General features: G+C 37.2%; 1 protein-coding gene across 22 annotated transcripts in view; it reads right to left on the bottom strand.

Annotated features, from left to right (window-relative positions):
- Nucleotides 1-16,562, bottom strand: part of TRIP12 (thyroid hormone receptor interactor 12) — a 144,940-nt gene that overhangs the window by 93,705 nt on the left and 34,673 nt on the right. For all 22 annotated transcript variants that reach the window (XM_068544280.1, XM_068544276.1, XM_068544274.1 and 19 more), the window contains one exon: nt 11,083-11,229. In XM_068544280.1, the coding sequence (XP_068400381.1) occupies nt 11,083-11,180 (98 nt within the window). In that variant the 5' untranslated portion in view covers nt 11,181-11,229. The remainder of the gene's footprint in view (nt 1-11,082; nt 11,230-16,562) is intronic.

The raw sequence follows: 16,562 nt of genomic DNA, 5'->3' as shown, positions 1-16,562 counted from the left end.
AAAACTGCCTAAGACCTGACACTACTTCCACATCATACGGACATCATTTTCCTATTTACCAAGTACATGCGCGCCAACTCACGTTAAAGAAACCCAGGTTGCAACAGAGCATACTACAAACAACTCTGGGTTATGTGCTTTCAAGATTAACTTGAAAGCAAGTCTCAAATGCCTCTTGCTGACTTTTAGGCAAATTGTAGTGACTGTCCCTTCTAGATACTTAATTTGGTAGTCTTAAAGATTAGAAACCATCTCTAGTCCAGAGGACATCTAAAAGAGGCCAAAACCTTGTAGCAAAAAGTATTCTTATTGTAATCTTAGACAAATGAGGAAGGCGGCTAGTTACAAGGAGCTAGTTAATTCCTTGTATTACAGTTCCTGGATCTTCTTTGAAATTAATATCTATGCCAGACATACAACTCAAATATATGTACATATTACCAAATATAAATGATTTGGTACTTAATTATATCTCCAAATTTGTGTGTGTATGTGTATACAGACGTACATTTTTATGCTCTTATATTTTATATACAGAATTATAACATTATAGCTTTGTGTTCCAAAAATTAAATGCTTTGTTTATAATGCTATAAAATGCATATTATAAATAAGCCCCTGATTTTCAATAATCAAAGTGGAAAGTTCACTTAAACCACTTTAAACAAAAACTCACTAATGTTCTCTGTAAAATGTACTAGTTTCTATTTCAGTCACAAAACAGAAGCTGAGTAGTCTGACCAATGTTCCTATGTTCAGTTATGGAGAAATGCTAGCACAAATAATTCTGTAATTTAGAACTCCTTATTTATCTTAAAAATCAGTGGTTTTAAAAAATAAAAAAACAAACAGTAGTGGTTCCTCCTCCGGGGAGTATTTTGAAACAGTATGTTGGGGAACAGTGGTGCTGCTGGCGTTTTCAGCAGGTAAGGACTAGAGGTAGAAGATGTCATGCAGTACACAGAACCATGAGACACAGTGAAAAACTGCCTCATCACCCATATATTTCAAATAGCCTTGATAATATAGGAAGACCTTATGAAAACACTTAAAATCTGGCCATGACATCGGGGAAAAACAGGTTTATAATTTCTCGGCTTAGATTTGTTTTGCATGGTTCTCTATATACTTAAATTTTGCAGGAATGCAAGGGAATCCACAAAAGATTATATCTGTTTTTTGCAGCTTGACCAAGAGTCATGCAGCATTTTGGAAAAGTTTGTAATGAAAATGCTGCTTACAGCATTTAAGTCTGTTGTCGCAGCTGTCACATTCAATAAATTCAAATAGAGATGCAAGCATCTGAATACAGTGTCATCTTCTGTCAAGTACCCAAGCATTTACCTACTGAAATGTTATTTTGTTATCAACTGTTTTCCTTTTACTTGTTTATTTTCACCTTTGTGAAATGCTTGTATATTATATTCATGTTTCTAAACTGTGGAGGGAGGCTTTTTATATACTTCTTAATTCAAGACACTAAAGGGGCATCAAAATAAAGATGTTTACATTATATGATACACGTTATAGAGTGGGAGCACTGGATCGAACAGAGTTGAGAACTACTGTACCAAGCTACTCAATTCATACTTGCACACACTTGGTTTCCCAACTCAAGTATATGCAAGTCACAACAGGGCACATAAATACTAATAACACACTACACTGTGTCCCGTCCTCAAAGAGGTTAGAATCCATAAAGAGATCTACCAAGTGCTATAAAGTTCACAACAAAGGGAGAAATTACTCTTAGCGGGAAAATACAGGTTTTATAGACCACATGGCATTTAAACCACACCCTGAAGAATGAAAAGCTGAGGAAAAAGAGCGTTCCGCTTAAAAGCAGCACAGACAAGGGCAGAGAGGCAGCAAATTTTAAAACCCACATGGCACCTGGTAAATGATATGAATTTCCCTGAGCACAGAGACACATTAGAAAACAAGGTTGGAAGGACAGGCTAGGGCTTAAATGCCTTTTGGAAGGATTTTGTTCTTAATCGTAGCCTGGAGTAAGAGACTAACAACAGGGTTGGAAACATGCAAAAGCCAAAATTTTATATGTTCAACAATCTGGGTATACTGAGAATGGGTGAGTAAACTACAATAACTTTAAGTTATTGTGCAAAGAAAAAAAGGCAGAGGGACTGAAAATCAAAACCATATATATATACACTAATGTGTATAAAATAGATAACTAGTAAGAACCTGCTGTATTATTTTTTTAACAAATAAAATAAAATTCATATTTAAACAAACAAACAAAAACCATGGGAAAAGATGCCCACCCCCCCAAAGGGAATCTCACAGCTCAATTTACTTTTGCCCCCACCTTTCACAAATAAATTAGTTGGGTGAGGGGTATAAACACTGAGATAATAAAAGTAAATTAGTGATTAGTGATAGATTAGAGATACAATACCATCTCATGAACTACACTGGCTTTTATAAATACTTGGATAAAAATGTATTAAGATGACCACAGAGGACTTCCCTGGTGGCGCAGTGGTTAGGAATCCGCCTGCGAATGCAGGGGACACGGGTTCAATCCCTGATCCGGGAAGATCCCACAGGCCGTGAAGCAACTAAGCCCGTGCACCACAACTACTGAAGCCCGCGAGCCCTGGAGCCCACGTGCCACAACTACTGAGCCCATGTGCCACAACTACTGAAACCCGCATGCTCTAGGGCCTGCATGCCACAACTACTGAGCCCATGTGCTGCAACCACTGAAGCCCGCGTGCCTAGAGCCCGTGCTCCGCAACAAGAGAAGCCACCACAATGAGAAGCCCGCACACTGCAACAAAGAGTAGCCCCTGCTCGCCACAACTAGAGAAAGCCCGTGTGAAGCAACAAAGACCTGACGCAGCCAAAAAAAAAAGAGTAAAAAATTTTTTTAAAAAATCCAAAACAAAACCACAAACACAGAATAGTTTTAAACGTGTGATTATGTGATAAGCATTATACTGATTCTTTAAAGACATTATCTAGCTTAATCCTCAAATGACACCGGAGGCAGGTATATTTCCATTTTAAAGATGTAAGAACGGAGGCTTGCCCCAAATCACCCAGCCCTTGGGCAGGAAAGGTGAGATTGAGCCCAGGTATTCCAAATCCCTAAATCTGAAACCCCACAGTTACATCTAGGGGCTTGGTGGTGAAAGTAAAAGGTCAGCATCTAGTTATTAAATTTTTCCTACCCATGCTGGTATTTCTGTTCCTGATTGTATATGTCAAAATAAATGGCTTAAGGCTTTGGAGATGTTATGAGAAAAATAGAAGAAAATCACGTTTTCCCTCCTGCTTCAAAAGCAATAGCCTTCCATATATGATATTGAAACTTGCTGTTCAATTACTGAAGAAGCATTTACATATATTTATTTTTTTTAGTCATACTGATACTCTAGGAAAGCATTCTGAGACTGAGAAAGCATTTGTAAAAAGTGGTGTGGAACATCAGATTCCTTCAATACTGAGGGACAGGAGAATCAGAGCAAATCGTCAGTTAAGATATGAAATAATCTATGGCAGCTGATGCCTTATAGGTTTCCAATATGTTTATGAAGTGACTTTTGGACAAAATTTCACACTTGATGATTAAAGCAAGAAATATATAATGCAGAGAAAATTACACAATATATAAAATATTACTTTGTCGGTCCAAGAAATAATTTAACATGGATACTATTAAGAATCCAATGCACATAACTTCTACCTAGAAAAAAGTAGCCTCTGTTCCTCTTTAGACCAAGACAACCATGCCACTGTTGAACACAACACTGTCAATCTTGCCTCCCAGCACAAGGCCTGATGGGACAGACCAGCCTTCTGAGCATTACCAAAGCAGCCCAAAAAGTGGAAAAGCGTGTGCACACGTGGTTCTTTGGGTGAAACTCAAAGTGCATAATTATGCAGTAAGATTCGCCATTACTGAAAGGAGCAAGTGACAAGTTACCGGGCCAACTCTAGTATAAATTGTTTTTTAAAGTGGTTTCAATTAAGTCCTAAGAAACAGTGAAGTCACTGTCACATCACACTGCCTCCACTTAACATTCTCCTCCTCCCAAAGATGAGGAAGCCTGTGCTTCCATCTGACTGAGCAAAGGTCAGGATGAAAAAAGAGACAGAAGGAACACCAAAAAAGGAATATTTAAAAAGGCAGGGCTTCCCTGGTGGCGCAGTGGTTAAGAATCCGCCTGCCAATGCAGGGGACACAGGTTCGATCCCTGGTCCGGGAAGATCCCACATGCCGCGGAGCAACTAAGCCCGTGCGCCACAACTACTGAAGCCCGCGCACCTAGAGCCCGTGCTCCACAACAAGAGAAGCCACCGCGATGAGAAACCCGCGCACCGCAACGAAGAGTAAGCAGCCCCCGCTTGCCACAGGTAAAGAAAGCCCGTGCGCAGCAACAAAGACCCAACGCAGCCAAAAACAAATAAATAAATAAATTTTAAAAATAAAAATTAAAAGGCACCCATACTGGTTAATTAAGTAGGAAAATGAAGAGAACAACACACAATTGCGTGTCCATGCTGTCCTAAGTAGAATTTAGGGAAATAAACAGTTTGTTGCAGACATGGGAGCAAGAATAAAAATTTTAAAATGGTGTTAAACAGCCTGCGATAGCTACCAGGTGCTGTTTGCAAATATTCCATTTCTCTTCTTTCCAGACACACAGTAGGATGATACCTGCCAAACCACCTGGAAGTTACGTGCAGCCATGTAAGTTGCTCTGGTCAAGGAACGTGCGTGGAAATGGATCACTTCTGAGGGAAGCCTTGGACAGCCAGAGAGCAAGTCAGCATATTCTCTTGCCGCCACAGCAGTGATACCTGAATACCTGAATGTGCGGACATGGAGCAGAGCCTGCAGGTAACGCAGGATGGACGAGTTTCCTAGTGGTTAGATTGTTATACTAATATTTAGGAGCTGTTTGTTACTGTAGCACAATCCAGGCACCTTGTCGCATAGCTCATTTAAACCAGGCCCTATTTCAACTGGCCTTCACTCCAGTCAATGACCTTTTCATGACCATATCAGTAAAAGAAAGTCACATATCTGTGCCTAAAAATGCCAAGGAAGTAAATCTCCTGATTTCAACACTAGTATTTGCTGAACACCTACTACTTGTGAGCAAAGTAACAAGAGACACAGAAAAATGAGAAATCAAATCCACTCTGAAAATAACTAATGACTCCACGTCTCAAGTAGAGACAAATATGGCTGACACATACCATATATTTTACAACTGCTTCTTCAGCCTTCAAAGCCCCATCAATGAGGTCATCACCAGAAATGTTTCTCACTTGACTTTAATAACCACTTACATGCCCATTTTCCCTACTGAACTGGAAACTGCTTGTGACAAAGGCTATTCTACTCTAATTTTTATAATTACCATCTAGCATGGTGCTTACTAGCATGGTGCTCTACAAATGGATGAATACAATCTTACACTGAATTTGTACTGCAAATACATCAAGGCAGGACTCTTTAGCTCTAAAGCCAAAAACAGAGGCTTTATTAAAATAAGGCATGCATACCTCCAGAATCCAATAGTTAAATAAGCAAGTCTAGAGAAAAGAGTCAACACAGCTCTGAAGAACTAAGGAATTGAAACTCGTCAGAACTTTAATCACACATTATCTCTAATATATTTGCTTTTCTCTGACTGTCCATCATCTTCCATAAGGCAGGAGACATGCAGTTGGCAACTTCAGATTCACATCTTCCCTGTGCTACCAGAAAGGGAAAAGCTTTCAGTTTTTTCTGGCGTGGATCACATGACCACCCCAGTCCCATCACTGTGCTCAGAATAAATAAAGACTGCAGATTCTGCCAGCTTTGGCAAAAGGCAGTGGGGAGCCAGGAGCAGAGTAAGATCACAGTGGAAAAAATTAACTACCACTCAAAATACATGGGTGAAGAACTGAGGGGAATCATTACACAAGAAGAGGGGTTAATCTCAGCTGAACAAATTAAAAGTTCATTTCTCCTGTATCATGGTTCAAAGGAAGATTAACAACATATGAAAACTTATTAGTACATTTACATCAAGAAGTATTCTCACTCAGATCGCACTCCTTAAACCTATTTTTCTAATGCTTAACATCTCATTACTATAGAAACGCCAATAAAATGAAATCAATGCAATTTTTCCATATCAAATTAGCAGGAAAATGCAAAATGGAGATAACGCAAATAGAATGATGAGAAAAAGCACTCTTTTTCCTGATGGTGATAAGTAAATTGGAGAAAAAAATTTATGTGAAATAAGTTGACCATAAAAAACTTGCTTTGACCAAGCAATTTCACTTCTGGGAACATATCTCTTAAGAGATGCCAAAATTGCAAACATTTAAGCATAAGCGAAAACTTTTCCCACTGCAACCATCTAACTATCCAAAAAATGAAAATTAATAGTGGAAAATGTTGCACACTGATTCAGCAAATCATGTGACCATCTGTAAACAATTACCAAAAAAATCATAATGATAAGAGAAAACGTTAGGATACTGAGTGAAAAAAGTAGGATCCAAAAGTATTTCCAGTATAATCAGCTACATGCTAAATTGTGTTTTAAAGACAGATAGGGACTTCCCTGCAGGGGGCACGGGTTCAATCACTGGTCAGGGAACTCAGATCCTCCCCCCTCCCAAAAAATAACAGATAAATAAAGACAGATAAAAATCAAAATATGAACACAGACAATCTCTGGATGATATTTATTTTCTTTTTGTGTTTTTCTGTATCCTATCCCTTTGAAATAGTTTTTTAAGCAAAATACAAATTATTTCTTCCTGTATAATTAATGCTGGCTTAAAAAATCCCTGCTTTGACAATGTTAACAGAAGGCTATAACCTTTAGATCTCATAATTTATTACTCAGTAATAAATAATTATCAAAACTTTGCAGACAAATTTTGTACTGGGGGTGAGAAGGTGGGGTGGATTGGATTCAAGCATTTCCTCACACCATTAAAAAAACACTGACGGATTACAATAAAATGTAAAAATGGAACCATAACAGAACCGAGAAGAAAATTTTATTCTGGGTATAGAGAAGGCAAAGGAAGAAAAGAAACAAAGAGCTGATAGACTTGACTATCTAAATTTAAAATCTACTATAAATTAAAACAAACCAGAACAAGTAATAAAACTAGCAAAAAATACCTGCCCATGTCAGTAGGTTGATACCCTTCCCATAAAGGATTCTAATAAAAGAGCAAGCATCTCCAAGATTAAAACAGACAAAGGACACTAACAGACAACTCATAACGTAAGTAAGAATGGCCAATATGTGGGGAAGATCTTCAACTCTAAAGTAACCAGAGAAATGGTAACTTTAACCAAAGGAACCCTTTTTTCCACAAACTCTGAGTAAAAATGGTGTGCTGTACTGACTAGGATTTGGCGAAATAGGCATTCTCACAAAGTATTAGTAGGAGTATAAATTGGTTTAATCAAAAAAGGAAAAAAAAAAGTGGTTCAGTCTTTCTGAAACACAATTTAGCATTCTGTTAAAAGTCTTCAAAATATTCATATCCTTAGGTCCTATGAACCCATTTCAGGAATTTGACTTGATAAAATCAGAATAATACTCAAATGTGATAGGCACAGCAGTAACATATTTTACAGAAAAAAACTGGGGTGGGGGGGAGAATGTGACTAGAGGCCCTAATTTATATCATGGGCTTTCATATCAAGGAAAATCATGGGGTAGAAATATAGAGTAGAAATACTAACCATCATTATCTCTGGGTGGATGGATTGAATTTATCTTAATTCTTTCATTTTCCTGAAGCATCCCAATTTTCTTTTCTCAACATGCTGCGTTTTTATAACAAAAACAATGTAGAAGAAACCTTCACTACAGCAATCTCAACCAAAGCTGCTATAAAATTGAATTCAATCCCACCGCTGACATTTGAGAAAAACAAGAAAAAGCACATGATATAATGAAAATGCTACTGCATGGCAAAGAGGGAGGGAGAGCCTCCAAATACCTGTGCTAGAAGTGGGAAAGACTAGGTAGTATCCCTGAGAGCAAGCCCACAGACAAGCAGTGGAAGTGAGTGATTTCCTAAAGAAGAAAAAGAGAACAGAAAAGAGAGGAACAGAGCAATGATAGCCCAAAAACTTATGGAAGAAAGGAAAAGAAAAAACAATAGAAGAGGAGGAAGATCATCTAGCTCAATTATGGACAGAGATGAAGGATGGGTGAAAAAGAACAGAGGGAATAATAAGGAGAAAATAAATATATCCCAAAGATCCAACTTTCTTTTATCTTAAGGGTGAACTAAAACTTTTCTTCTTTTTTAAAAAAAAAAAAGTAAGTTACCTTGATTTAGGAAAAGGGCAGGAGTGGTCACAGGAAGGAAGCTACACATAGAAGACAACTTAATGCAAGTTTGGGAGGAAACAGAATGAATCAAAAATGAATGAGTTAAAAATTTCTAGGAGGGAAAAACTGCTCCTTAAATTCTAAACTGAATGAGTTAATACTCTTCAATTCTAAGTACTTCATACCCTCCTCTAAGTCCTTCTTCATCATTTGGATCAAGTGGTTCGTGCAGTAAAAACAGTTTGGCACAATGAAAGGAATCACCGACTTGCAAGTGAAGAGGTCGGGAATCAAGTCCTGACTCTACATACCAGCCATGTAAAGCTGAGCAAGTTACCACATTTAGAAAACAGGGGCTACATACTTAGCACACAGAGTTTGTGAGTCTCAAATTGAAAGAATATGTATAAAAAATTGCTTAACTAAAAATACTCCACCAGTGCTGTTGTAGTAGGTGCTTTATTACCATTACCTACTACTAACCATGTAGTAGGTTATTTATTACCATTATTTGAATCACTGTATCACTATGAATACATTCACAAGACCAAAGCCACTATTTTTTGGAAACAAAAGCCACAATAACAGCATTTTACTTATAGGAAAGTTAAGCAACAGAAGTTAGATTAAAAGAATAAAAATACAGTTGTAATTGCTCTCTCCCAATTAACCCCAATCCACTCACTCCCCAAAATGACTGGAGAGGTTTCTCAGAGGTTAGATAATTGTTAGCATAGCACACTCTACTGGGGCTTCAAAAATCAGTCTGGGGTTTGATGAAAAGGTCCCTTCCAGCTCTGAGACTGTATCACAAACAAAAGAATCAAGCTGTCTAAAATGGCAAAATGAAATTCAGATGTGCAAATATCTTCTAATTTGCATTCTTAGCCAAACTGATAAGACTTTTTGGCTAAAGTTCTAAATTTCTATGCCCTGATCGTAATTATACTTATCCACATAAAAATAGGGAAAATCTATATATTCAAAGTTATTACTAAATTATGGTATTAACCACACACAATTGAACATGAAGACTTTAAAAGCCCTGTTTTTAAACAATTTTTAAAGACAACAGGAAACAACACATATAATACTAGGTTTTAAAAAAGTGAATAGGCCCTCTTTTGTGTACTACTTTTGCGGGGAAATGTTTTTTAAAGACATGTAAAAGTTGAAATCATGAGAGCTGAAATGGGGCCACATTACTGAAAGGGAGGAGAGATTAAAGGTATAAAAACCCTAATTATACCTTGCTTTATATTCTTTGGCGTGTTTCTCCATTCCAAACACGCTTTGAAATTTTATTATTTTCCTTCACAATTGAGCATATCGTCAATAGTCTTAAAGCACATGAACTTCAGGGAAACATCTGCCATTCTACAAATCTGATTGAGTTCCATCCTGATTACAACTTTTAAGCCAATGCATTTTAATAACTAGTATTAACCATGTCCATTTGTTTACCACTCATATATTTAAATACATAATATAATAAAACATTTAAATAAGTTTACAACATTATCACTGATGTGTAGAAAAGATAATGGTGCTGAAATGTCACTGTGGATTTAGAAGTAATATACTGTGTGACAGTGCAAAATGTTTGTCGATCATATGCAAGGGTCTAAATATAACCTGAGGATTAGTATGTACAAAACTGTAATTGTTCGAAAGGTGTGTGTAACTTAGGTGCACATGCGTGCACATGTATACACGCATACATGCCTTAAAAAAAAAAGAGCAACTACGGAGGAACAGGCCGATGTTAACAGTGACTACAAGTGGACTGTGAAACTGATATTTTTCATCATACTTTTCTGTATTTTCCAAATTCTGTAAAATATGTAACATTTTTATAATGGGGGAGTCATTTTTCTAATCAATAGCATAAATAAAGTTAAGTGTGGCTGCTCCCAAAGAACAGTCTAAACGTAAAAAAGCAAAAAAATCTAGAACAGAACTCTGTACTAAGCACTGTTCTCAGAGTTACATGTTACAATACTGAAGTTGACTAGTAACCCTATGAAACAGATACCCCCACTGTGTGGACTAAAAAATTGAGGTTTCCTGAAAGATATAACAAAGGACACATAGCTATTTAAAGGCAGAGGCAGAAATTGCACACAAAGCTGTCCTAGTCCAAAGTCCAAATGTTTAACCAATTAAATTGCCTGACATGAATAAGATGTATTTCAATTTCTTCTTTACATTTGACATTTACCATTTTTTTTATAATTCAGTAGACAACATACATGGTAATATCTCAAAATGTTGCATCAGGTAATCTTATTAGAGTTTAGCCATAATCTATTATAATCTAACCATGATTAGTCCATGGACTGAAAATTAGGCTCAAGCAATTCTGAGTATTTTATGCATAAAATGACAGTTCTTAGCTAAATCAGACAGGAAATCTTGCATTCAAGAGAATGTATTGATTCTTCACACTACCTCCTATACAACAACTCCAACTAAAAAGATCAGCTCAACACCACACGCTGAGAGTCGATGCGCTAACACAGTCAGACGGCCTTGCCAGCCTGTCAGTGTCCCTGTGTTGTCAAAGAGTAAGACAGGGGAAAAAACTCAAAAAGCTAGCTATCAAAACTCAAGATCTTAAAACGAAGAAGCTTCCTTTCAATAAGGTAAATAAATCAAGTCACAACATACATAAAGGAAGGGATCATAAATGGTTGAAATTACCATTTAAATTACCATTTAATTACCATTAAATACATACCTTCCTCCTATTGAGTCGTCTTGTGGTTGGGCCCCGGCAGTGTTCCTCTGTGAACGTCGCAGTGACCCCCCTGGATTGTTATTAGGCCGGTTGGACATTGGCACCTCTCTCTTGAAGGGACATACCCTTTCTAGACACTACCATTCACTAAAAAGGGGAAAAAAAGGAGAAAAAATAAAATGTCAACTATACATAGTACAACACCAAAAACAAATGAGGGGCACCAAAGATGAAGGGGAAATGTTATGTAAACAATTTGATTGTACAGCCTTCACCAGTGCTGCAGTGTCTTATTAAACTGTGAAGTCTGGCTGATTAATGTGTTATAAAGTGTCAGGAATATATCAAATTCAAGGCATGAGGTCCAGAATCCCACACGTAGAATTAACTTACATTTCTCATGGAGCGCCCAAGAAATCCCCAATTCAAAAAAAACAGAGCACAAGTAGAAATCTCTGTTTCCACATCTAGTACTACATGGTAAAGGGCATTGCACCTAAAGTCAGAACACCTTGGCTCAAGTCCTGTGATAGAACGGGTACTAAAAGAGTCTGCCTTTGTACAAACCATAATCTCTAGCCTCAGATTCCTCAGGCACAGAATAAAAGCAACATATACCATGCTTACTTCACAGCAGTGCTGTGAACAAATGAAATAATGAATACAAAGGAAATGGTAAAACTATAATATCTTAATGGAGAAACAAGGAAAAAGCAGCTCAAGTACAGTAAATTGAGAAATGGTCCTAGATCTCCTGGATTTCAACATCAGCTGCGCTGGCTGTGACTTTGGACAAGAAACGTGATCTCTAGATTTTGTTTACCTCTTCTGTAAAATCAGTATATTATCTACCTCATGGAGATGTTAGCAACAAGAAAATGTGAACACAGTTCATAAGCTTAACAATTTAGTTCAAAACACAGTTATTAATTAATTTGAACTTTTTATCTTTCTATAAGAAATCGTTATACAGGAAAAAATGCTGACACTCAAAGAAAATGAGTTTAACTGACAAAAGAGGTCAATATTACTATCACAGAATTGTGATTTTTATAAATCAAATCTGACACAATTTTTCTTAAGCCTCCAGTCAAATTCCAGGTAGAGTTCTTTAATTACTTCTATTGATTGGGGAGGGAACAGAAGGAACGATCATATGACATTACAGAAACTTGTGCCAAAAAGAATGTAAATTAACCATAACTAAATCTATTACTGGATTTTAAGAGATTCCATGCACTGTAACAGGAAACTGGGTTTTCTTTTGAGTTACATGTTGACCCAGTTCAGTAGAAAAGGACGGTTTCTTTCTGTCACACATGCCCACATCACCAATTAATACACCAAATAAACTTCAGTCAGAAAGTTCAAATTACTAATATAATTACTCTCAATTTTAGAAAGAAAAAAGAGGAAATACTATGTAAACATTAAAAGAGAAAGAGGAAGGTTCAGTTTACATGTACTGATGGAAAGAAAGAAAGATCTCTCCAAGATATGCTTGGGGAAAAACAGTATAATTCCCATCTATGTGTACATATATATTTAAAAGGTTTGCATATGTATCTTTATATATTATTTGCTCATTAAAAATTGGTGGCAATAAATTCATACAACAGACTCTGTTAACACCCCGCCCCCCATGCGCCTTATCACCAGTTTCGCTTTCCATGGTTTCAGTTACCTACCTGATCAACCATGGTACAAAAATATTAAATTGAAAATTCCCAGAATAAATAATTTGTAACTTTTAAATTGTACAACATTCCAAGTAGCTGGTGAAATCGCATGCCATCCCTCTCTGTCCCGCTCAGGACGTGAGTCATCCCTCTGCCCAATGTATCCACTATATATGCTCCCCACCAATTAGTATATGAAAAAACATAGTATACACAGGATTTGGTACTATCCACGGTTTCAGGCATCACTGGGGAGCTTGAAACGTATCCTCTGCAGATGGTACTGACTAACTTTGAGAAAGAGGACTGGGGGTCTGAAGTCTGAAACTAAAGGAGTCATTTTTGTTACTTATCCTTTGAACGCAATAAGGTAGGTCACTGGATTACAAATGCTGGGCTCTGGAGTTAAATGGCCTCCCACTGAGTTCAAATCCTAACTCCAAGACCAACAAAATGTATGACCTCGTACATGAAGTCCTCTGTGCTTCAGTCTATCGAATGGGGATAAAGAACTTACCCTACAGAGTAGCTGTGAACATTAAATGAGAAGATCCATACAAACCACTTAACACAGTGCTTATCACATAGCAAGGGCTCAGTACACACCAACTATTATTATTACTATCAACATTTATTCAGAATAAAAAAATACTTGTGATAAAATTATATTGGCAGAAACTTTGCCATAAAAACCACGGTCAACATGAGTCTTAAACTTCTAGCAATATCGTTTCAAAAGTGAATTCTGCTACACAGAAAACACAGTGTTCTTAATTAAGGGTGAGCATCACAATCACCTGAGAAGGTCTGTCAAAAAATGAATGCCTGACCTGCCCTCAGATTCTGATTCTGTGGGTGCAGAAATTGGACATATATTTTGAAAGAGCTCTCCTGGTTGTACTCATCTAAAGAACAATTGTATCCCATTCAAGAACTAAATAAAAAGACCAATCTATTTCAGAATCCATCCAAGAAGTTTTACTATCTCAAACACCATCTCAATGCCATCTTGCTTGGACGCTAAATAGTATGGACACAAGAGAATAGCATGATACTGTTCCTTTCACTTTAAAAAGCAAAGAATACTATTATTAAACAGGGTTAGGAGATCTGGGCTTCCCTAGTGGTGCAGTGGTTAAGAATCCTCCTGCCAGGGGACTTCCCTGGCGGTCCAGTGGTTAAGCCTTTACCTTCCAATGCAGGGGGTGCAGGTTCGATCCCTGGTCAGGGAGCTAAGATCCCATATGTCTCGAGGCCAAAAAAAAAAACAAAAACAAAACAAAACAAACAAAAAAGAATCCTCCTGCCAATGCAGGGGACACGGGTTTGAGCCCTGGTCCGGGAAGATCCCACATGCCGTGAAGCAACTAAGCCCGTGCATCACAACTACTGAGCCTGCGCCCTAGAGCCCGCGAGCCACAACTACTGAAGCCCACGCGCCTAGAGCCCGTGCTCCACAAAAAGAGAAGCCATCACAATGAGAAGCCCGCCCACCCCAACGAAGAGTAGCCCCCGCTCACCGCAACTAGAGAAAGCCCACTCACAGCAACGGAAACCCAAAGCAGCCAAAAATAAATAAATAAAATAAATAAATTTATTAAAAAAACCAACAGCGTTAGGAGATCTCACCTGCCCACTTCCTGCTATTAAATGCCTACTGTATGTCATAGGGTGTTAAGGGATTCCAATGAATACAAGTCACACTGGTTAACTTGACCTATAGTTAGCAAAGTAACCTTAATAATGCTCCCAACACCTTCAGAGCTTGTCAACTAGCACCAGGTGGTTCATGGATAATTCTTGGAATTTAAAGAGAGGAAAAGTGGCAAGTAAGAAGACACTTATTTATCAAAGTGCTACCTGCTTTTAAAGCATAAATTGATCTTTAAGGAACGTGGCCAGACTCTGTAAAACTCTGGAGTTTGAATTGCCCAAAAGTAAATATAAGAGTAACATATAATACACATAGGATCTCCCCCCCCCATGCCCGGTATCAACAAATCCAGAGACAGAAGGGACCCTTGGGGGTGATCAAGTTCAAGCCCTTACATTACAGACAATTCCAAATGAAGAAAGTTCAAAGTCATCTGATGAGGAACCAGTCCTCTGAACCCTGATATGGAGAAGACCTATCACCTCCAGAGATCACCATTACCTCAAATTCACAAAATTTAATTCCTCTTTTGACTCCAGATAAGAGCCTAAAAATCACCATGCAATGATTTCCTTCTTGTTATGTGAATATTCCATGCTGTCTTCACCAATTAGTACACCTACCATGTTTTATTAATTAAATTTTAAAACACACATACAAGTGAGTTATACTAAAACTGCATTGCTATAAATTGTTTTGATAAACTGAAATGAATATGAACTCAAAGATTCCATCTTAATAGGTATCTCACAATGTTGAAACTAGAAGGTTTAAGTCCAGTCTATTAATAACCCTGACTATCAAGTCCTGAAATATACTACTCTTCTAACCATGGATATATGCCTTCGTTTCAGTGGAAACAATCACCGACATTTTTCACATGAAACCATTGACGTTAATTCCTAAAGCACTGAAATAAAAGAGATGGCATATATGACTCTGAATTCAATAGAAAAAGCATAGAAACACCAACATGTTCAAGATTGAAAGCAAACTCACAGAACAGACTGACAGTTACCAGAGGCAGGGGATAGGGTGTGGGTTAAATGGGTAAAGGGAGTCAAAAGGTACAAACTTCCAGTTGTAAAATAAGTAAGTCTTATTACTATGGGGATGTAATGTACAACATGGAGATTAAAAGTTAATACTACTGTACTGCATGTTTGAAAGTTGCTACGAAAGCAGATCTTAAAAAAAAAAAAATTCTGCATGTATGGTGACAGATGTTAACCAGATTTAGTGTTACTGATCATTTTGCAATATATACAAATATCAAATCATTATGTTGTGCACCTGAAACTAATATGATGGTGGATGTCAATTATACCTCAATTAAAAAAAACTACTTGCCCTGAAAACAAACTCATGATAACTTTGTTCACAGCTCTAAGCATCAACAAACTTACTCATTGATCAGGTTAAATGGCATATGAATTTTATGTGAAAATGTATTTACCTCTTCAGGCAAACAGAATTTCTTCAGGAAAAAAAGAAATGCATATTAATCTACATTTTAAAATTCATTTTCAAAGTTTTATAAGAAGGACATTCTTTCAAGGAAACTTCAACTGCAAACATTCTGGAAACTGATTTTTCCTTTAATTTCTCAACTCAGAATCAGAGAAGAGAGGTTAAGGCTAGGGAAAAAAATTAACTTTAGGATCTTCCCAAACGGCCAAAAGTATGAAATGAAAACAAAGGTTATCATTTGTGCAAAATTTTTTTCACATGAAGGAAGCCGGATAGACTGGAGAACATATCTCCAATTTAGTGACCAAGAGCAGACCGACAGCCCCAAACCAAGCTAATACATTTCTATTATCTATTATTTGATAGGCAACTCTAAAAACTGAAGGATAGTTACATTATTTTCACAGTAAAGATAACATTTTTCTAAAAATCTAATATCCCAACGCAGTACCTGTAGCAAGTTTTCAGAATTGACATTTAAAGGGAATCTTATTTATCCATTGTGTCCCCCCCGCCCCCCTCCCGCCAATTTCTTATGCCTTCTATTTAGATGTGGTCCTCCAAAGGGACTTGGTTTGGCTTCAGACTGTAAAACTGGAGTTTAATAGCAACAGTAATAAACACAATTTCCATAGCACTTTATTCATGTTTATTCTAATAAGCAAAATTTAAATGTG

Source organism: Eschrichtius robustus, chromosome 5 (genome assembly GCF_028021215.1).
Source record: "Eschrichtius robustus isolate mEscRob2 chromosome 5, mEscRob2.pri, whole genome shotgun sequence".
In the NCBI taxonomy this organism is placed as follows: Eukaryota; Metazoa; Chordata; class Mammalia; order Artiodactyla; family Eschrichtiidae; genus Eschrichtius; species Eschrichtius robustus.
The sequence above is the reverse complement of the archived record's forward strand: the minus strand, read 5'-3'. Positions and strand labels throughout refer to the sequence as shown.